General features: G+C 35.1%; 1 protein-coding gene across 6 annotated transcripts in view; it reads left to right on the forward strand.

The window, feature by feature from the left end:
- The window catches only part of FARP2 (FERM, ARH/RhoGEF and pleckstrin domain protein 2), a 74,394-nt gene that overhangs the window by 6,238 nt on the left and 45,765 nt on the right, over nucleotides 1-22,391 (forward strand). For all 6 annotated transcript variants that reach the window (XR_015794394.1, XR_015794395.1, XM_088132054.1 and 3 more), the window contains exons 2-5: nucleotides 1,241-1,473; nucleotides 16,002-16,106; nucleotides 18,139-18,181; nucleotides 21,968-22,046. Coding sequence is in view for 4 of the 6 variants with exons in the window: in XM_088132054.1 (XP_087988180.1) it covers nucleotides 1,270-1,473; nucleotides 16,002-16,106; nucleotides 18,139-18,181; nucleotides 21,968-22,046 (431 nt within the window). In the remaining 2 variants the exon portion in view is untranslated. The remainder of the gene's footprint in view (nucleotides 1-1,240; nucleotides 1,474-16,001; nucleotides 16,107-18,138; nucleotides 18,182-21,967; nucleotides 22,047-22,391) is intronic.

The following is a 22,391-nucleotide window of genomic DNA, read 5'->3' on the forward strand; positions in this document are numbered from 1 at the left end:
TGATTTTTTAAAATTTGTTCTCCCTGTATAATGGCTGCTATGTTTTAATGACATGACTATAAATTTATATACTGTATTAGTTTTTATTTATTTTAAGTATTGGAAAAAATGTTTTAGGAACTGTTGTTTTGCAGTAACACCAAAGTTTTATCCAATTGGATTTTTAAGACGTAAAGCATATAAACGTGCATCAAATTACAATGTTAAGGAGCATATAAAGGCAGGAACCTATGTGTGTACATGTGAGAGGAAGAGAGACTGTCAGAAAATTTTACTGGTATGAAATATATATTCCCTGAATCAAAACGTGCCTCAGTTTACCTTTCTTTGAAATTGAAATAGTGTTCTTTTTTTTTGTTGTTAGCTGTCATACCTCACTCTGAATACATCATCTTACCACAATGTATAAAAGTCTCCAATTGTCCATTTATTTATTTATTTATTATTTAACAATATTTAAAGGCTGCCCTAATCCATGTTTGAAATGATGCTGCATCTACCCACAATTGGGAAGTGAAACTAAACCCCCAATCTTTGTTTCAGTATTTTGAATACAAGATACATTGCTCTCTGCTCTCTTGTGAACATGCCTGGGGATTGAGTTGATGTTGAAACTTGAAATGTGTGCACTGTATCCTGAATGAGTATGGCACTTCATTTTAATATCTCAAATGTAGTTACTGTACATTTACAAACTTTCAACCAAATGAATGATGCGCAGATGTAATTAAAGAATATTTGTTGGTTTGGCTACTGAATATATAAGATACGTTACAGAACTGGTAGTTCATGAATCTCATTTTTTCCCCTTTTATTTCTTCCAGAAAATTGTGTTTCTTACTGCCAAGCTAAAATTTAGCTTCCCATCATTTTGAGGTGGTAATACAAACAACTGTAGTATAAACCAAAAGTTACCTTAAAAGCCTTAAAGTAATACAAAAGTAGCTTTAAAATCCCAGAGAAAAATCCACACCTCTCTCCTTAAAATTCCAGAAGAAAAACCAGAAAATCCTGGCCAAGCTCATGTATATAACATTGCCCCACCCATTTTGTGTCATTGTTTGCACCCTAGCAACCCTCCCATGTGACAGCTAGCCCTAAAAGATTGATTATTCCTACCATAGAATCACTTAATTATTTAATTACCATACAAACTTTTCCAAGACTGGAAACAAGCACTATTTTTGTCACTCTTTTTTAAGAATTCATATTACAATCTAATCCTTATATTTCTCTTTAGGTTATTTGGATTATTGCTTGATATGAAAAATGGGAGAGATAGAAGGCACTTACAGAGTATTGCAAACTCCAGGTTCTCGTTTGGGAGTGCAGAAAAATTCTGGAGTGAGTACTCTGGAACCAGGACAGGATATTTCTTCTGCCATGGCCTCAACATCTGCTAGAACATATGAGAGATCTATACAGATCAAAGTCAAGCTTTTGGATAGCACTCAGGAGGTACTTGATATTGAGGTAAGCTTTCAGTAAAGCTATTGTGTCCAAATGTTTAAACTGCTCTTTGGAAAATGTATTCTTTTGAGTGAGAATATATTATTTAGGAATTTCAGACTCATGGATTACTTAATTATCTTTTATCTATAACCCGATTAACATTGGAATTAAAAGTAATGGACGATGCTTTGTTTAAGGTGTACATATGTGTATACATGTCTTGGAGAGAGTTCTCTAAACTGTAGGAGAGAAAATGTACTATGTGGTGGTGTTCCGGGATGCTAGAGCTGGGAATCCAAAGAAAGATGGAGGTTGTGTTTAATTATTAATAAGGAGGTGACTTCCCCCCACTTCCCTTGCAGTGGATTATTATTTAGAATAGCATTATATTCCTAACAGCAACCAGGCAACAAACTCCTTAGCTGAACTAGTTAATTTTCTCCCTACTCCTCCATTCAGAGTCGCCATGGATGTGCTGTTATTGGTAAATTATTAGGTATTTTTGTGGGCAATTTTTGGGGGGAAGGGGATAATTTTTTCCCCCAGAAATCTAGGCAAATATCCATTATGAATAAATAATATACTTAGTTCCTTTTATCATAAAAGGTACTGCCCTAATATGAATTTCTTTATAATTTAAGAAAATAGTAGAAGGTCTAAGTAAGTTCCCATTTGGTTTTGCAACCATAGAAGTATTGATTTTATCTTAAATGCATGACTTTTATAAATAGAAGCAATTGTAAAATGTGTCATTTTGTTTAGGGTATTGTATTGGCTGTGATGCTAAAGAACACTGCCAGTAGCTGATACAGATCAGTTAACTACATTTTTAGCATTGTCGCAGAGAAAGCATTACTTATTTGTCTTAAAAGTTGCAATTTGTACCAAGTATACTGCTCTTCCCAACTCTTCCTGATTTCAGTGCCAATATATATCATCATTTTTGTCTCTGATTATAATAAAAACAAATTATAGTCTTAAAAACAATTGTCTTTGGATACTGATGTTTTATGCACAAAGCCAGTTGTGGAGCACATTTTCCAGTAGTAAAAGGGCATGGAAAAAGGATTCCTACATTCTCTTACATTTTGGGTAGTATAGCTATTTTTCTTGACTACCATTTTCTCTCATAATTGTCAGAATACTTTTAGGTGCTTATTGTTTGTAGAGAGAAGTAGAAGGGAAGAATAGGGAGGTGGCCATTACTTACAATTCCTTGTCCCTTTCCAAACTCCAGCACAATTTCTCACATTTATTCCAGAGAGGCTCTCAGTTCTACAGAATTTTGTGGTGAACCTTGTACTATGTGAAGGAAAAGACTGTTGGTGCCCCACCTCTTTGACCAGTAGCAGTGGAGCTTTGCTGAATTCATGTCATTATTATGGAGTTTAATAATCACTAAATATTTAGTTTTCCTGACATGTCATGAGAAATTCTCTGAATCCAAAATGACAAATGGTTTGCTGTTTAAAGGAAATATTATTTATTACCTGCCAACTTTGTTCATTTAGCTTGGAATATCTATGTGGGTTTTGCACAGCTTTAATAGGCAGAATGTAAACAGTATGTACCCTTACTTACTGTCTTGTCAATCAGTATTTAGCTATTTATTTGAAGTCTGTATATGGTTGAACCTGATTTACCACATTCTGAGAATCAAGAACTACTTTTAGACTTTAGAACATCTTTTTATTGAGCTATACAAGAGGTAATCTGAATGTTTTTGTACTAGGGTATGATCTTGTTAATTTTACAGAAAAATTGAACTTCCAGTTATAGGAAGATAGAAAAGACTTGATACACAACCCAAACAGGATAGCTAAGCAGAAATTAGTTTTGCTATTGAAAAACTGTGGGGAGAAAAACTCTGGAATCTCTTTGAGAGTCAGTTATAGTGGAAAATTTCAGAATGACAATCTCTGCATATTAACTTGTAGCAACTTTTGGGACAGCATTTGACAAATGCCCAGTGCTGTTTTTAATGCTCCAAAGAAAGAAAAGTAAGAAGAAAACTAACTTTCTGTTTTTCTTTTTTCTAGCAGAGACAGACTCGTTTATATTCTGATTCTTCTTTTGGATATTTCTTCATAAAACATAAATTTTATTTCTTTAAATTTCTTCTATACAATGGGAAGGTGTGATCAGCTTTAGAAATGCAGGGTGTGGGAGGATTAACTCTTTCAAATCCTATTAAATATTGTTCTTCAGCAGTTTAAATACTGTTGAGCATAGTCTACATCTTGTTGTCTGTCAGAAAAAAAAAAGACTAAATTCCAGAAAGAATTATTGCCAGATGTTTGTCATGACTCTGTATATTCTAAATTTGGCCAGTAAACTGTCTTAAGCTTATTTTTATCTGCCCTCAAAAGAGAGTTAGTAATTCATGGCCGAGGATATTACAGGTTGTTTCTGCAAAAGCAATTTAGGCTTTGTGTTGTCCCTGTTATTTGGCCTAAAATATGGTAAAACCTGTCATTTTGTTAATGGCCTGACTTTCCTTTGAAGAAGTTTTTGAGTACAACGGTTTTATCTCTCATTAACTACTAGTGAAATCAAACAGGATTTGGGGTTCAGCTAGTGCATGATCTAAGAAATAGGGTACTTATTCTTGATAAAGAGACACACTAATTTTAGTGGTACTGATTTTCCAGTTCTGTTGAGAATTGGAGAGTATCCAAATTTGAAGGGTCATATATTGACCATTCTTGCTATAAAGTTTGGGGAGAGTGACAATACAGTATCTCATTTTGGAATCAGCTGGTAGCATTTTGCCTGTAAGTACCTATTCAGTTTTCACTGTTGTAGTTACTTGTCCTAATTTATCCAAGCCATCTTGGGTTCCCTGGAAATGGAAAATCTTAGTACAACTTTGAAGAACTCCATAAGGAAATGTTTTTTAGACTACATGAAGTTATTTGCTTTTATTTACCTTCTTAAAAGTACTAAATTGAGTTAGATCTCCATATTGTTTTCTCCTCCAGTAAGAAAACTTTTTTTTTTTTTTGGTGCCTTCAGATCAGTCTTGAGTCCTGGTGACTTCCTGGACAAGTCCCTGCAATTTTCTTGACAGGATTTCAGAAGTGGTTTGCCATTGCCTACTTCCTAGGGCTGAGAGAGAGTGACTAACCCAAGGTCACCCAGCTGGATTCATGCCTAAAGCAGGACTAGAACTCATGATCTCCTGGGTGGTGCCTTAACCACTATGCCAAACTGGCTCTCAAGAAAACTTTAGTATTTTTCTAATAATAATCCTGCTATCCTGTCTTTATGGTATTTTTTTCTCCAGTCTACTTATATATAACAGAGCAAATTATCTTAGACTAAACTAAATGATAGAGTCATGTAGTTTAGTATTCCTGTGCTGATTGGCAGAGGTTAGAATAGAGATGCCAGAGATTAAGTGCCTTACTTTTGAACTATGATCCTTCCTAAATAACATGGCACACACTATATTTTTAATATTTCAATGCTACAGTGTGATAATCTGACCTCTTGCCATCCTACCTCCTTTCAGGAGTCTTCATGGGAATATCATAGAGGAATGGAGACCTTTAAATACAAATCAAAGGGTTGGTGACCATGTTTTTAGGGTTCTGTTTCTCAGATTATTATAGTAATCTTCATATTGCTAAATTGTAAGTGATAGAATCATAGAATTGGAAAGAGCCATTGATTCCAATCCTCTGTTATACATACCTACATTTCCATCATCCCATTTTCTTTTGGAGTAAACATCATTGTGCAAGATGCAGACAATGGGAATGTTATAGTAAACAGAAGATATAAAAGGCAAGAGATGTAATTGATTCAAAGTAAAGAGTTATTCTCTAACCCTGGACTAGTAATATGAGCACAGTCCTGCCACATGGTCTTTGTAATTGCCTGGTAGGACATACACGGTCTAGGAAAAGCTAAGCCAAAATAAGAGTTGAGTGATTTCACTTTTTTTTAATTACCTGTGAATATTATGCCATTTTCATTAGCAACAGATATAATGATACTTTTCTTTCTTTTATTTTAACATATCTGAAAAAGCCCCTTTGTTTTTCTTAGCATCTTTACCCACAGTTAATTCTCACAATTAGCTATCCTAATACCATGTGTACAATCTTGGACCACTTGCATGTAACCCTTCATGGTGACCTGGCCTCTTTCAGGCTCCTATAAAATAACATTGCAACCTTTTGTCATGCAGGTCCTTGCAATAACGCTTTCTCTTGGAGATCTCATGGGAATTGAAGGATTCATCTTAAACAGATAGTTTGTTAGATATTCAAGTAGTCCTTGTTTAGCAACTGTAATTGAGACTGGCAACTTGGTTGTTAAGCGAAGCAGTCACTAGGTGAAAATCACGTGACCATGACTGTACTTATAATTTTACTTCAGCTTTCCCTTGCTTTACAGCATCAGAAGGATGCAACCCCAAACAGCCAGGTGAGCCCAAACAGCAGGGAAACTTGACTCATGAGGAAGCTGGGTAAAAGGGCAAATCTTGTAGCCCTTTTTCCCCACTCCTCTGCCCTTTTGGAATGCTCACCTCAGTGCTGGGATGATTAGGAAGAAGAGAATTAATGTTTGTATTCATTGGAGAAGAAAGGGTTACAAGAGATTAAGCAGGCACACCGTGGAGAATACACATCAAAAGGAGTGTGCTAGTGCTGGCTGTTTGCCTAGCATGCTCACAGCTTGGAACTGTGAGCCACTTAGAATGCAAAAGATCCTTCAGTGTGAAATTGATAAGAGTTTTGTCAGTGTAAGGCAGCAGCGGGAGCTGGCAGAGGGTTCTAACCAACTAATTAAGGTCACAGAGCTGAGCTTATAAACTTGCAGTTAGCACTTTCTAGGGAGTTGCTGTGCTGTGGAGAAAAGCAGCTCAAGAAGAGGTTGCTTGTTTAGGCAATCTCTCTATGGGGGGTGGAGGAGAAAAAAATGGATCAGGCATAGGACAACATGTACTGAGTGACTGCTAACTGTAATGATGAACACATGATTGAGATGCTGTGAAGGTCATAAATGTGGGCATTGGGCGCAAAGTTACTTTTTCTTCAGCTTTGTAACTGCGAATGGTTGCTATCTGAGGCAGTCACTAAATGAGGACTACCTATATGAACAAGTTTAGTAAGATAATCCTTAGTAAGATGAAGAACAGCTTCTGACTAAGAATCTGATGCTATGTATACTTACGTCCAGAGATTTAAATCTTGAACTTCTCTTTCCTAACCTTTTGTAATGGATGACTTACAGTCTGTATTTACAAAATACTCCTGTCTAATCCTAGGTTTTTCATTTCCCAACTTGCCAGTTCTTGCCCTCATATCTCTGTGCTAATATTATTCCAGTGAGCACTTGAAATATTATTTTATTCTCTTGGGGAATTTTTTTTTAAAAAGAACATAGTAATTTTGGGGAGATTATTTGGGGGGGAAGTGGATTCCAGAAAAACTTGTGGACAGTACTAAACCGCATAACTATTTTACTGTAATTGTCTGTGAATAAGAAGGGAAATTATGAATAAGCAAGTAATGTATAAATCTGTGATCATTCTTGTAATCTTTAAGTAGCTGTTGTTGGAAAAATACAGAAATGCCATTGTACACAAAGACTAATCTACACAAGAAAGGTGATTGTAGTAGAACTAGTTTGCTTGATTTTTCTGTGTAAGAAAGAGAAAATAAGAATGGTTATCTTCATTTTTCAGAATAACTTGATTGTAAAATAGGTGATGAAGCACATAGCATTACCATGTATACATTAGACATACTTTACAGTATTGTTCTTGCTACAAGGCCAAGGTAGGCTATCTAGAATTTACCTACAGCCTATCTTGACTTTTCTATGAGAGTGTGTTAGGCTGGGATCTAAAATGGTACTTTATATTCACTCAAGGATTTGCACATATCTTTCAGATTCTGTTTATTTTTCTGTTACATAGCTGAACCCCAGACCATATCATCATTCTATGTAATAGTGAATTCTTAAGTTCCTGTATACTTGATTCAGGCATAGGGTTTCATATAGCAGTGGGAGAATCACCCAGAACGTCAGGGTTGAATTATGCAGCACAGCCAGATGAATTTCTTATTTGTGAACATTAGAATATATACCTCTTGTATTAAAGAAATAAGAACTAGCAGCTGTAGAGATACTTGGGTCAGACTCCAGAACATAAGATGTGCGTGGAATGGATGAAGGTGTATATGTTAAAAAAAATAAAAGAGAAATTTTGAGTTAAATGTTGATTACTGTGAATCATCATCACATTATCTCTTGAAATGTTTTCTGTTAACCGTTAATCCCTGAAAGTATTTCTTTGTAAGTCTTCTCATTATAGATGGATCCATGGTATAGAAGAGATTGCCATTTGCCCATAGTGATCTCAAAGTAAAGGGAGAAAATTACTCAAGAATTATATCAGTTGAAATAAAAGGATGCCAAAATAAGAAGTAAAGTATGTCAAAGGAGGGATCAAATAGAAATAAACTAATGTGAGATGTTTGGTAGGTTTTAGTAGGAACAACTATGTATTATTGACACAAAGAAAGCTATAGAAAACTTAAGTTTGAGAAATCAAAGAGGCAGCATTACCCAGCCAAATAGACAGTGACTTAATTCAGATATTTAATTTAGCTAATTTATACTGCTGGCTGAATCTAACATCCTTTGTTAGCCAAAAAGTGGAGTCCTTTTGTGTGTGCATCATGAGAGTATTCCATACTTTAAGTTACAATCCATCTTGTAGTCTTTTCTATTCAACTAATGGTAAATACTAAGGCAGTATAAAATCATTTGCACACCTAGGGTTGTGCAAGACTAGTTTGATGCACCTCTGAATCACTGAACTGTCAAGTACCATATCCTCTCAAAGGCTCACCTGGGCCACTTTGAGGGCCTTTTCACATCTTCTGAGCATACAAGTGCATGCACAGATGATGATTCTAACAGGATTGCTTCTGAAGTGCTTTTGCATGGCACATTGCTTCAGTGGCATCCTGGTGGAAATATTTTCTGCATGAACATGTGAGTTTGGACAACAAGCTCTTGAAGAGGCCATATCAGACTTTTAAGTGGACATGATGCTTCAGTACTTAAAGGAACAGATTTGAGGGTTTTACAAAACTCTAACGTTGTTGTTTCTAATTAGAAAATAATGCAAGTAGATAAAAAATAACCTACCCTAGAAAACCAGCATTTCCAGTCTTTCTGGGCAGCATGAAGTTTAAAAATAGATCTAGCTCTTCTAGTTACTATTTTCTTTGTTAAAATTAAAGTAAGATCGAAAGATTCTTAGATGCAGCATTGTAATAATGTCATAAGTCTAAGCTTACAAAAGTAATAAACAATACTCAGCAATATAAGATTGAAAAATAGACCAAAATAGGAAATTCCTATTACAGCTTTATGAACTTTAAAGAATCTTACAGAATTTCAGCATTGTAATCAAGATTGCAACTATGTGAGAATAATGTATGAGACTTTCAGTTTATATATCTTGAATACAAATAAATAAGGTCTTAAGCTGAGAGTATAAAATTCATTCCAGTTTTCTGAATGGATAGAAACCCTTTACATGAGTTAATTATATTTTGACAGATAAAATGAAAAATAATTACAAATATAGTAAATAGCTTGAAGGCCTGATTGAAATTGCTGGATGAAAAATGTTACCATTATTTTGGAGAATATTAAAAGATCATGGAGAGCCAGTTTGGTGTAGTGGTTAAAGACACTGGCCTAGAAATTGAGAGACACTGAATTCTAGTCCTGCCTTAGGCATGAAGTCAGCTGGGTGACTTTGGGCCAGTCATATTTTCTCAGCCCTAGGAAGAAAGTAGTGACAAATTACTTCTGAAAATGTTGCCAAGAAAGCTGCATGGACATGTCCATGTGGTTCCCAGGAGTCAATGCTGACTCAAAGGCACAAAACAGAACAAAAAAACCCAAGCAAATAAAAAATCATGACCAATATGGATTTAATTCTATGCTTCATAAATACAAGAATTTTGAGGATCCATTTAATCTTCTTTAAGAAATTGATGCTATTCTTTAAAGATTGAAAACCTAAATAATTGGAACAGTGGCCATCCAGTTGACTGTGGGAAGATAGAAGCTTGGTATTAGCACAGTACATTTCCCGTTTGTGTAGCTGTAGTATCATGGTTAACTTTTTATTGATAGCCTTGTCCTATGTATATTTAAATAAAAGTAATGACCTGGTTCACACATTATACTAACCATGATATGGTTATCTATATGTTTAACTATGCTTAATAAGTAAGCTTAACTATAAGCTACAATTGGCTAGATTCACACCACACACTAAGCCAACTTAATATATGGGAAGACAGTGTAACTGTCTAACTACACATTTTCACATACTTGGTACAAGCATAAGAAAATTAACTGTCCTGTAAGATCATCTCTGCCAGATATTGTTTACCATAGGTTTGTGAAATTCATTGACAAATAATTATTCAGCAATAATAGGTTAAATGTAAAGGCTCTTTCAAGATGAACTCAATTTGTGGTGGCTACAAGGACAGCTCCATGTAGTTTTCTATGCCAACAATTCAGTAATGGCTTGTGATTGCCTTTTCTCAGAATGTTACCTAAGCTATAATTTTTTATAATACATTATTATATATAATTTTATATATTACATTATATTACATCAGGATTTTACCAGTTATTTTTAGAAAGTATATTTTTGGCTGGCTGTTAAAATATTAAGTCATAAAGGCAGGAGAAGGGAAATTAAGGAATCAAAATTCTTCTGAAGAAGTATTTGGAAAATATGATGGAGATTTATTTTAATTTGTAGTATACAGTACAGATTTTGCGGTTTTGTATATTTTTTCTGTTCTCTGAATGCTTTCCCAAGCAAGTAAAATAAATTTGATATCTTTGAAGCATAAAGGCTCAGATGTGCATGGTAGTTAAGACATTTCAATCTGAACTCAAAACATGCTGATTAACATCAATCATTATTTCATGATAGCATTTAATAAACTTGTATACCAACAAATACTAGGGTTATAGGCAAAAGTGGGAAATCAAAAAATATCCCAGAAAAGGTAGTGGCAAACCATATCTGCACTGTTGCCAAGATAACTGCACGGAGTTGTCCGGGTAGTGATCAGGAGTCAAGCTTGAGTTAAGGGTGTCTTTACATTTACTAAAAAAAATTAATGATTGACAAGAAGATGCTTAATAGTTTCTGGTTCACTGTGAGGCATAGGAAACAATCTGGTAATAACATAATATTGCCAAGTGACCTGGAATTAATTTATTTTTACTAGAATATAGTACTAGTTTCTGCCCTTCCTGTATGATTGAACAGAGTGAGTATGCTTGGATCCTATTTAAATAATGTCACCTGATGGGACCCAAGAAGCAGGCCTTGTCTGTCACAGTGCATTCTCCTCAGAAATTCGTATGGTCTCCACCCTGTATTTAAAAAATCTTTGAGAACTTGGCTTTTTCCACAGGCCTTGGGATATAGTGGGTGATGAATCTATTTTTGAATTTTATATGTTAGTTTGACTGGGTTTTTTTTTCCTGGACATCCACTGTTTTTTCTTGTTTCTTTTGGTTCTTGCTATTTTTAACGTTCTGAGCTGCCCAGAGTCTTTATGAAGTTGAGTGCTCTTTAAAACTTCAGTTCCCTGCATAATTCTTGAAAGTTATGGTAGTAATGCCGTTTGTATTTTATCATAGCAGGGAGTTCTGTAAAACAGTTGAAAACCCAAAAAGCACTACAAGAAATAAGCCATTGATACAGCAATCCTACGTATGTTTACACAAATTATAATATATGTTTAATAGTATGTGATGAATTGTATTCATGATATCTGGCAACTTCAGCTCAGTGAATAATTCCTTTCCTGAACTGATAACTGTGTAGATTGTTTTCTTTTTTTTAAAAGAAACTGCTATAAAGGTGAACATATGCTTCCAGACCTTTGCTTAATGTTTAAAGAAAATTAGGCATACAAATCTAAGAGTATTCAATATGTATGTCTGCTACCAAATTTGCTTTAATAAACCATAATTAAAGTAGTATACATTTTATACTAATAAATTAAAATTTAGGTTTTGAATGTAAAAATACTAAACTGTAGCAAGTAGGAATCCAAATTCCTTACTATGTTATTGGGCAGCCACATAAAGCTGAAGCTCATCCATGTTTATTCATAAAACACTGAATCACCTTATCTTGGAAGGGATTGATTTGAAAGATCTATTTCATTTGTGATTCAAAGATGAGGGAAGGGATTGATTGGTTGCTCACTGAGCCTTCTAGGGTAGCTGTTTGAACTGTATGAGAACAGCGTGGCCTTACAATTCCTTCCAGGAAATAGGACTCTATAATTTCTGTTGCATACTTCACTATTTGGACTCCCATAGATTTTCATTATTTTTGCCATGGTTTTTAGTAACTGTGTTTAACTGCTAAGAGTAGCCACTTGGAATTTTGGATTGTAATTTTATTAATATGTAGATGGTATATACTTCTCTTTTTCTTTCTCTCCTAATTCAAATGATGTTGGGATGCAGTTTTGATGAATGTCTGAATGCGCTAGTGAATTCCTTGTGTTCAGAATCTGAGCAAGACCTCATTAGAGGATGTTTCCAAATGAGTGATTTATAAATACTAGAGAGTTAAATTCATAATCTGGGGTTACTTATTAGTAACACAGATAGTTTACAACTATGATTCAGTGTAGATGTGGATATCCTGGCTAAAGTGATTTATGCTCAGAGAATTTGTTTGTGATAGCTTTTGAGGATAGTTCAGAAACTTCAGCTGATATGGTAATAAGACTTCTAGTTCTAGGAGCTGTGAACATATGCCAGAAGTTTCTTCACTCTGCATGTTTTTGATTTGTTCCTAAAGTCAGTTTGCAGTCCTAGGTTGTGAGCTTAGTCCCTAATTTACCTACCTACCTACTTACCTAGATGGAGCAGTCTATCTTAATTGTCTTAGGTGCCATGCTTTCCTTTTGTGGGCAGGATTGAAATTGTACCACTTAAATCTACTCCAAATGGGGAAAATCTATCTGATTTATGGGAGTTTGGGAATTTTTAAAGGATGCAAGGTTTAAGGCAGCTCTTAATACTCTCCTCCAGCCTCTCCCAAAAATTTTAGTCTTGGAGGATGAGAAGCTCTGGGTCTGCAAAAGGAATGATGAAGTTGCCCATCCTGACAAGATAATCAGTTTGGACCCTATTTTGAGCATTCCTGCATCTTGAGTATTGAGGTTAGCAAAAAAAAGATGGCCTTTTCTGTACTGATGGTTCTGTATTATGAAACACTTCCCCTAGAGATGCCTCTGATATATTTGGTCCTTCTTCATACATCTGGAATGATATTTAACTTTTCCTAGATTTAGCCTTTTTAAAGTTATAGGTTGACTTGATCAAAGAAGCTTTACCCATATAATAACTTGCTGGCCTCTCATGTTATTAAAGATGTTCAAATTTCCAAACCAGAAAATCCTTTTATATAGTTAAGCTGCTAAAGATATCTTATTTTTAGTTAACATTTTTCTGGGTCTCATATTCCGATCTGAAAGGTGACATGTTTTTATAACTTATCTCTGCAACCCTTATATTTGAATATATGTGGTGAGCAGAAAGAGCAACCATTTTGCTCCTTTTTTAACTCCTTCATAAATTGAACTAAGTCATAATATGATTATTTGGTTTGGGATTAACTTTACATAAACTGAGCCACGTCATGGTTTATGGTTTAGTGGTATATAAACTCAGCCAATTGTGACTTATTCTGTAAATTGGGGTGGGCTATCTGCAACCCTAAGGTCGTAGGCAGCACTTGAATCCCATATGATAATAATTGCTGAAAACCCGTGATAGAGTTTCATGCTATTTTATGGGGTCAAGATGAAAGGTATAGTATAAGTCTTAACATGCATATTGCAGTTACAAAGCAAAACCCTGTCCCCCAAACCCACTTTCATCCACATGTGTGTCATGGCTCTTATCTTCTTTGTGGTTCTACAGATGATACCACATTGTCAGTATTTCGTGTTCATGGCAAATTAGCACAAATCTTTCCATTTGTATTTCTTGCATTTCATTTTATGTTAGGTGAGTTATAAAGATTGGGCCTCTACATCCAGATTATAAATTGGCAACTTTTTCAGGTTTTGAATGCCATTCACAATCTTGGACAATGACTTGTTTGCTTTTTAAAAAAAGTCCTCTGAAATCTTGTAAGCTTTCTGTGAGATCTCCAAAGTCTTGGAAATTTTCAGTTAGATCTTCTGAGATTTATATGAGTAGGAGGAATGCCTCTTAGGGGTTTTGCAGGTGCTTTGTTACCATCTGCTGCATAACCAATCTGTCCATTGTAGAGGAGGAAAGAGAGAATACTATACCAGTGCTGTCATTCTGTAACAAAGAGACTCTTTGATGTATTTTGCTGTATGGTGGTTTCTAACACATGTTGTCCCTTTGGGATTCAGACACCATCTGGTCTAGAATGACCAGAAAATTCTTGCCAACATCCTTTGCTCTAATAAGGGGCAGGCCTGCATTTCCCATTTTCATATCAGCATCTAGATATAGCAGTGCATTTTTTTTTTATTTTGTCCTCAAGAATCATGGTTAATAATTGATGGTTGAGCCATTTGGATTTGCAACATGCCCAAAGGATTTCATACTATATGGGTATTAATTGTTTATCATTTTAGGACATCAGCATCTTCTTGTCCATTTACAGTTTGGCTCTGATCATACCTTTTTACACCTGTACTGCTTATTCTAGTAGAATCTGATCTCTCTTTAAACGCAAAAGATTGTATCTGATATCTACCTGCAGGCTTTAATTTATTAGAGGGGTTTGGATTTCGATCAGTAACAGTTCTTTTTTCTCAAAAGGTATGGGCTGTAACTTCATCTAATTGGTGTTGATATTCTGTATACATGAACTATCACAGCACCATGTACAAGGGATCTTTAGGCTGTTGACCGGAACAGCAGCATTCCATTTATATGGCAGTACATAATACTGTTACAACATCAGTATATCCAGAATTTCTTCAGTTTTCTGTATCCCTTGTGTTCTGGAGTAAGCAATTCACTGACGTTATAGATAGATGTGTATACATTACTTCAAAGAATTTTTTTCTCTCCACTGATCCCATCCAGATATTTCAACGGCTTCCCAGTGGAGTTAGAAAATGTACTCCAGAGCTTTCATATCAAAGTTCCTTGGTCTCATACAGAAAAAAAAAATAGTAAATGTGCTAGAACTATTAGCAATGGCTAAGGTATTTTGTGACTTCTACAACTTTGTCAACAAAGTTATCCAAATTTAAAACAGACAACATGGCCCTTATAAACTATGGGACAAGCAATGGAGACAGTCTCACTTCTTGCTATTTTTGACTCTGTATTTTTTGAAAGCTTTGTAGTTTTTTACATAGAGTAATCTGAGCAAAGAGCAATGAATTCCCATGAGTGAGCAATACAAATACTATTTTGTCTTGTTTTTCTCTTTGGTTGATGTCTTTACCACTCACAATGATAGATGATGCAGTCTGCACTGCAGCAGTGGTTTGGGAGGGCTTGTAAGAGGGTCCATTTCTGTACATATTTTCTCTGTTCCCACATCTCATGGTAAGAATGCTTGGAGTTGAGAACGGTGCATGCTATTTATTGCATAGTATATTGATATAGCTGTCTGACACTAGGGTAGGATCCTTAACTTTACAATTCTTATTTGACTGTTTGGGGCTTCTTCAGCACTGGACTGTAACGCTTTTTGGAGGCTGGGCCAAATACATTTGTGAAGACTGTTTTAGAGACAAGTGTGACAATCCTGGGGGATAACTTCTCATTGGGGCATTATTTGCTAATCATAACTAAATTGATAACTTTTGCTTTATGTTCACCTATAAATTTATTAACTACTCAGAGACAATTGTTTCTTAGTTGTCCATTTTCTGTCTTGAGTGCTGTTAGAAAATTCCAAGATCCAGTTCAACATCAGTACAACTCCCTTTACCTCTATGAACAATGGCAAATGATAGATGCTAAGAGTTGTAGATCCATATCATCTAGCTGCTGTCAGATGATAAAAAAGATCATGCTTCTGTATATTATTATCTAATTTTAATTTCCTTCCAATCTAATCTAAAACCTAATGTTTGTTTTAAAGTAGCTTTGATTATGTAAACCAGATGATTCCCTAAAACCAGATGAGCTGTCTAAATATGTACAATGTATATAAAGCTTTTAAGATGTTTGGAATATTATGGTATGGGAGGAAAATAAAGTGCTTCTGACATATTTTGGTGGAATTCATGCCACATGAAACTGGTTAAAGTATAAATAAATCTTACACATTGTATTGGTGTATATACATATAGAAATAACTTTTATTGATGTGAACAGTTTGAACATTTTAATTTTTTTTTTAATATAAAGCTTTGAAATTAGCATCAGTATTATAGTACTTTTCAAGATTTAATATACTTTATTCCTTGATTATCATAAAAGTTAATTTTAATTTTTTATTTTTCCAGTCAAAATGTTATGGCCAGAAACTACTGACAGAGATATTTAATCGTCTGAATTTGATTGAATCTGACTACTTTGGAATTGAGTTCCAAAACATGCAATCGTATTGGGTATGTAGCATGTTTTTATACTGATTTCATTGTTTGTTTTTTAAAATTTCTTTGTTTAAAGAAGTCTGTGGTTAAAATTAAATAAAACATTTCTTTTAATATGATTTCAGAATGCCCTGTCACAAGCAAAATATGTTGCACCATAGTAGCTTAGAAGCTCTGTCAGTTCATATTCCTCCAGTCAATACTGTTGCGTGTTCCTTTATGCCTCTTTTGTCCTGGGAACAAGCATAATTCACTTTGCAGAAAGATGCTATTCCTTTCCATTGCATACATGGCATAAACTGGACATAAATAGGATCCTTAGAATTTACTTAAAACACACAGAATCAGATAACTATTTGTCTTTTACAAACCAGGAGATCAAGAAACGAGGGTTTCTTATTCCACCATTAGATACTGGGTCAGAGAATGTGTTGTATTGGCCCAGTTCTGTGGGGATTCATAGCCCATTCAGTGAGGAAAGCAGCAACATTAATGTCCCTGGAATCAGAAGAATCTGTGGCATACGTCTGCAAGGCACCTATTGGGGTCAGTACTTCCACATTCAATAGACACTACAAGATAGACAAATTTAACTCTGGAGCCTTTGACTGTACAGTTCTGCAGAGTGCACCACAGATTGACTGAATGTGCCTGCTGTAGGGGAAACTGTATTAGTATATCCCTTTCTTAATGGCTCCATCATTCCAGTGACCAGAATTTGTAGTTGAATTTACCATGAGGTATCAACAAACCACGGACACAACTATCATGTCCAAGGAAACAAGTACACTGAACCTACCAGGTATATATGACACTATCTAGTTGTATATCTATCGTATTCTGTTTTTTGGATATATCTTTCTTTTGTGTACTATTGTACTGGTTTTGAGGGGGACGCGGTGGCGCAGCGGCTTAATGACGCTGAAAGTTGCCGGCCAGAAATGGTTGACGCTTCAGCGGTTTGAGTCCAGCCTTCGCGTTAAACAGGGTGAGCTCCTGCTTCCTCCCCCAGTTCCTGTCAACCCAACAGTTCGAAAACTTACGTGAGTAGATAAATGGGGACTCTCACTCCGGTGGGAGGAAAAATGCTGGCGGCGCCTTGCAAAAAAGGAGTGGGGAGCACTTGCCGGTAAGTGCGAAAAACCGCGCGCGCCCGAAAAGGGCGCGAAGCAATGGAAACCCCGCCTCCTGCGCTCGCCAGCTGGGCTCTGCCCTAGGAAGGAGGCTCTGGCAAACCACTGCCGAAAAACAGTTGCCTTGAAAACTGCGAGGACTCGTCCAAGCAGTCACTGCAGGGTCAGCAATGACTGAGCGCAGACAAAAAAAAAAAAAAAAAAAGTACTGGTTTTGACTGGTTGGTTACGCGTAATAAGGTAATCTGTATAGCTGAAGTTAATTTCTGTGTCTGGTGGGGGTTTTCTCCCAGTGGACAATTTCTTTTAGGCTTCACTTTCTAAATCAAAGATAAATTAACCCTTTCCTGTAATATGTAGTGACCAAAAGTCTATACAAAGAAACAGACATCCTACAAATCCTCAACAGGCATATAAACTCACCAAGAAGTCCATGAGTACATATCCACAAAAAGTATACCCACCATGTTGTTTTGTATCTCAATTATTTCTTCAACTTGTTCTGAGAGAATCAAATTCTTGGTTCATATAACATGATGAGCAAACAGGTGAAACTATTTGAATTTTTGGTTCATGGAATGAACTAACAGGTTTGGTTTTGCAACTAAACCATATTATACTCAGTATGCTATTGCTAATTGGATCAATCTCTAAAGTATTCATATAGACAGATTTTTCTTGAGATTAATTCCAAGTGTGTTCTTCTTTAACTAGAATGTATCACAATTCCTTACACCATCTTTATCACTGTATTTCTGAAAATATTATCAGATTTTTTTATTTAACATATTTATTTTAGTTAAATTAGTTTTAAAGTAAGTGGGAGATGCAAGCAGATAACATTTTACAATTGTTAGAATTAATTTAGTTGTCTGATGTTGTTTGCCCATTTATTTGTCTATTTTTTTATTCAGATTTGGTTGGAGCCAATGAAACCTATCATAAAACAAATAAGAAGTAAGTGTGTATATTTCTAATCAAAGTTTCTTTCCAGAATTTAACTGAAACAACACTTGAAAAAAAAAAGATGCTGCTCATATTCTGGAGTTTATATTTTAGAAATGTGATGGCTCCCCCATTCCCAAAGGCTGAAGCTGTTTTAAAGCAGTTATTGCCATTAGCTCATTTAATGCTATTCTTTAAATTACTTGTTATAGTGAAGATAGAAGTTTAACAAGATAAAACAAATGTTGATATTTTTATTTTATTTATTTTATTTTATTATATTTTCACTCTTCTTTATAGACCAGTATCTGTTTTTATCCGATGGCAGAAGGCAGAACTTAAGTCCTTTTAACAAACCTCAAAATCCCCTTTTAGTTGTTTCATGTCTTCTTCTGCTCAGTGGTCCATATTACCTCTTCAATTTTCTTGCATTTCCTCCTCTTCCTCCGCCGCCGCCTCCTCCTCCTCCTCCTCATTTCTTTAATACCTTTTCTCTAAGGCTGTGCAAAACATTCCCATTTTTAAATATTTAAAGTGTAATATATTATGAAATATCTCATTTTGAATGGAAAACTGTTGTTTCAAGTACGCAATAGGCTGCTTTGAGCATTTTGGAAGCACTGGGCTTTGAGGTTCGGAGACCTCACTTTTAAGCCTGGAATACTTCTGAAATACTCAAAGCAACCCATCTTGCACTCACACTCCAAAATGAAATGTTTTATATGCCAAACTTTTCTTTTCAGCAGTTTTCAGAACACACTTTCATTCCTTCCTGTATTTCTTCATGTAGCCTAAAGAATGTTCTGGGAGATGATAATATATGTATATCTTGCTGCCTACAATGATGGAATTTGATGGCTGCATAGTATATATACTGTAACCATATTTTTGGGATTGAATCAGAATCTTCACAATCAATAACTTGAATTTCTGAAAAATGGAAGTTAAATGTGGTTTTTTATCTCCAGTTCCTAGCAAATTTTTATAATCAGCCAATATTAACGAAATTTGTTCTTTGCGTTTTATTTTTCACTTTAAAAATTTGTGTTATTCACTTTTGCTTTTTACAATTGTAGCATGCTATTTGATTATTTTTATATATATTTATTGAGAAGTTAAAAGAGGTTCTCAGCCAGTGAATGGATTATACTACAAAGGATTAATTGTGATTATCTAGCCTGATAATGAAATGTTTGCAAGAAAACAACCAAGCTCAGTGAACATCAAGAACCTAACAGTTCAACCCTGAGCTACCTATATTCTCTACTATTGGATTTATTGGAAGATATACTAAGAATGAGCCAGATTGATGTAGTGGTTAAGGCACCAAGCTAGAAACCGGAGACTGTGAGTTCTAGTCCCATCTTACACGAAGCCAGCTGGGTGACCTTGGGCCAGTCACTCTCTGTCAGCCCTAGGAAGAAGGTAGTGGCAAACCATTTCCGAAAAACCTTGCCAAGAAAACTGCAGAGAATTGTCCTGGCAGTCACCACAAGTCAACACTGACTTGAAGGCAGGAAAAAACAAAAACTAAGAACAGTCAGTTTAAGTTGTCTAAGAGAGAGGTCCTCAGTTTCACAATAACTTTGGTTCTGAATTGTACATCTATTCTTAATTTTAACCAGAGAGGAATTGTCAGATTTTTAATGTTGTAGGCTATGATGAAATAACAATGAATAATTGATTATGAAAGTTTTCCTCTGCTTTTTTGTCATGTTTTTAGGGAAATTATTTCGTTTTCATGTAAGTTATAATGGATAATATATTTATGAAGTTCCACATGCTTTCAAATGTGAGGGCTGAGGTGGGGACTAAGGTTTTCAGGACAGCAATAGCAGTTATGTAAATGTACAACAATCACTTGGCTTCAAGGCCACCACATGCTGCAAAAAGAGTCAATTAATTTGTGGAAAGAACAAGAAAACAGTGAATTTCAGTTATTACATACATATATAAGAGTCATTTGCACTAGTAATATGCAGCTATTCAGATCTGAAGTTAAAAAAGGGCTTCAGAAGAGATGTGGGTATGTTCCCTGTCTATCTTTAAAGAAGCCATCCCTCATCCTGGGCTTGCATGCCAGCTGCACAGTTCCAGGAAAGTTTGAGTTAAGGGAACATCAGGGTGCAACAAGGTTGTTGTACCCTGTCTCCATCTCATTAACACCTTCTTAACTCAAATACATACTACATAAGCTCAGGAAAAGGTGCAGTTTAATTAGATGCCAACAGGTATAGTGAGTACACCTACATTCCCTCCAGAGCATGTTTCAGCTTTGGATGAAATGACTGCACCATCTCCCTTATTTGTACTGTCTCACTGACAATGGGCAGTCATGTTTGGCATGACTTCATTTTTGTATACTGTAAAAATGTTTATGTAGCTGAGCCATATCTGTGAAACCTCTGCCAAGTCTAGCTGATGAATCGAACTATGCTATAAAGTGTCAGGAGATCAGTGATTTTCTGCCAAGGCCTGGTCATAAAATATAGATTGACTGAAAAACCCAAATTTTATACTAAAAATAATTTAAATTCTGGTATTGGTATTCAGTAATAGTACAGTATACCATTATTTTTATTGTTCCAACATATCTTTATCATTATGTAGTATGATTATTTTTTAGCCAATATCTGTATAGTAATAGTCTATAAAACCATTCCTGTTGTTCAAAGTTCCCTTAATTCTTGCATGGAATATTAGATTTTTTTTTTTCATGTGGAAGCCTAAAGCAGACTTTAAAGTTTGTTTGAACATTGTTCAAAGTTCATATATCTGTGTTCACTCTCAATCTTTTTTGAGCACAGTATGTTAGTCAAAAACAGCACATATATAATACAGAGATACACCGTACTGTATTAGTGTGTCTGTAATCCTGTTTTTTCCCCCCAAGCCATGTATGCTTCAGAGTATTCCTAATCCACATAGTTAAAAGTATGGTTAGTAATCATTCTCCATTTCAAAGAATGAATATAAGAATCTGCACTTTGTACATCTCTCATATGTCAGGTTGGCTTCCCACAACTCAGAGTCTTGTTGTCATGATAGGTTAGATATTCACTCCTTATTTGGCAGTCTAGAGTTCAGTGGACAATCTTCCTGTTAATAAATTAGGTCTTAGCACTGGTTATTGCACTGTATATTGTCATTGAAATGTATATGATTTATAGAGAATAAATTAATTTTTAAGGGTAGTCTCTGCTCTATGGGATTCTCTTCCAGAGAGATGTTCAGCTGCTTCCACTTGTTAATTTAAAGAAGATTTCAAATAGATTTTAAGCAAGGACCTGGGCGGGCGGGGTGTGTGTGTGTTGGCTCTCAGTTGACAGGTTTCATTATATATGTTTCTTTCATTAGTTGTTCTTGTATTTAAAATTCTGACTTTATCAAATTTTTTAATAGATGAAATTGTTTTAGTTTTTAAAGGTACCTTGAAAAAACTAGTTTTGAAAAGTGACTAAAATGTATTAAATACTGAATTAAAATAAATTATTTGACCCTGCCTTCTCTCCCTCAATAAATTTAATTGATATTTTGTGTGTAATGCCTCATAATGTATTTTTATGCAGTGTTATGTGCTAGTCTGGTTATTCATTTGGGAACCCTGCCAAACTTTGAGAAATAGCATAAGGGCAGTAGGTCACTAGGTCAATGTCAATCTATTGACAAAGGCATAATGCCATGATTAGTTTTAACATTTATTTATAACAGTTAAAGGCATAAAACATATAATTACAATAAAAAAGTAAGATTTGTGAGTTGGCTGTCATGTTTTAATGATCTACTGGCTTTCTGTAGGACCAAAGAATGCAGTGCTTCGTCTAGCTGTAAAATTCTTTCCTCCAGATCCTGGTCAGTTGCAAGAGGAGTATACCAGGTAAAGTCTTTCTCTATTCCATACAAATGCGAATAAGAGAGAAAGTTTAGTTTTTATTAGTTGCTTTATTATATAGAACTAATTAACAGTAGTGTACATGCAACAGCATTTACAATATAATGAAACCCTATAATTAATAACCAAGATAATAAAAGAAAAAAAAGGAAAAGGAAGTAAAATCTGGAAAATTATAAGAGGTCTAAACAAAAAGTCATCTTCCTTGACCATTTGTCGAAAAAAGGAAAAAAAGGAAAGAAAACCTGACTCAAATGTTGACAAACAACACATACAATTAATGCTGCAGATCAGTTGTGTAATAACTATTTAAGCCAGGAGATAAAGTAA

The sequence above is a fragment of the Python bivittatus genome, unplaced genomic scaffold (assembly GCF_059951505.1).
Source record: "Python bivittatus isolate LINGU-HERP-01145 unplaced genomic scaffold, Pbiv_v1 ctg000980_np1212, whole genome shotgun sequence".
NCBI classification, from domain to species: Eukaryota; Metazoa; Chordata; class Lepidosauria; order Squamata; family Pythonidae; genus Python; species Python bivittatus.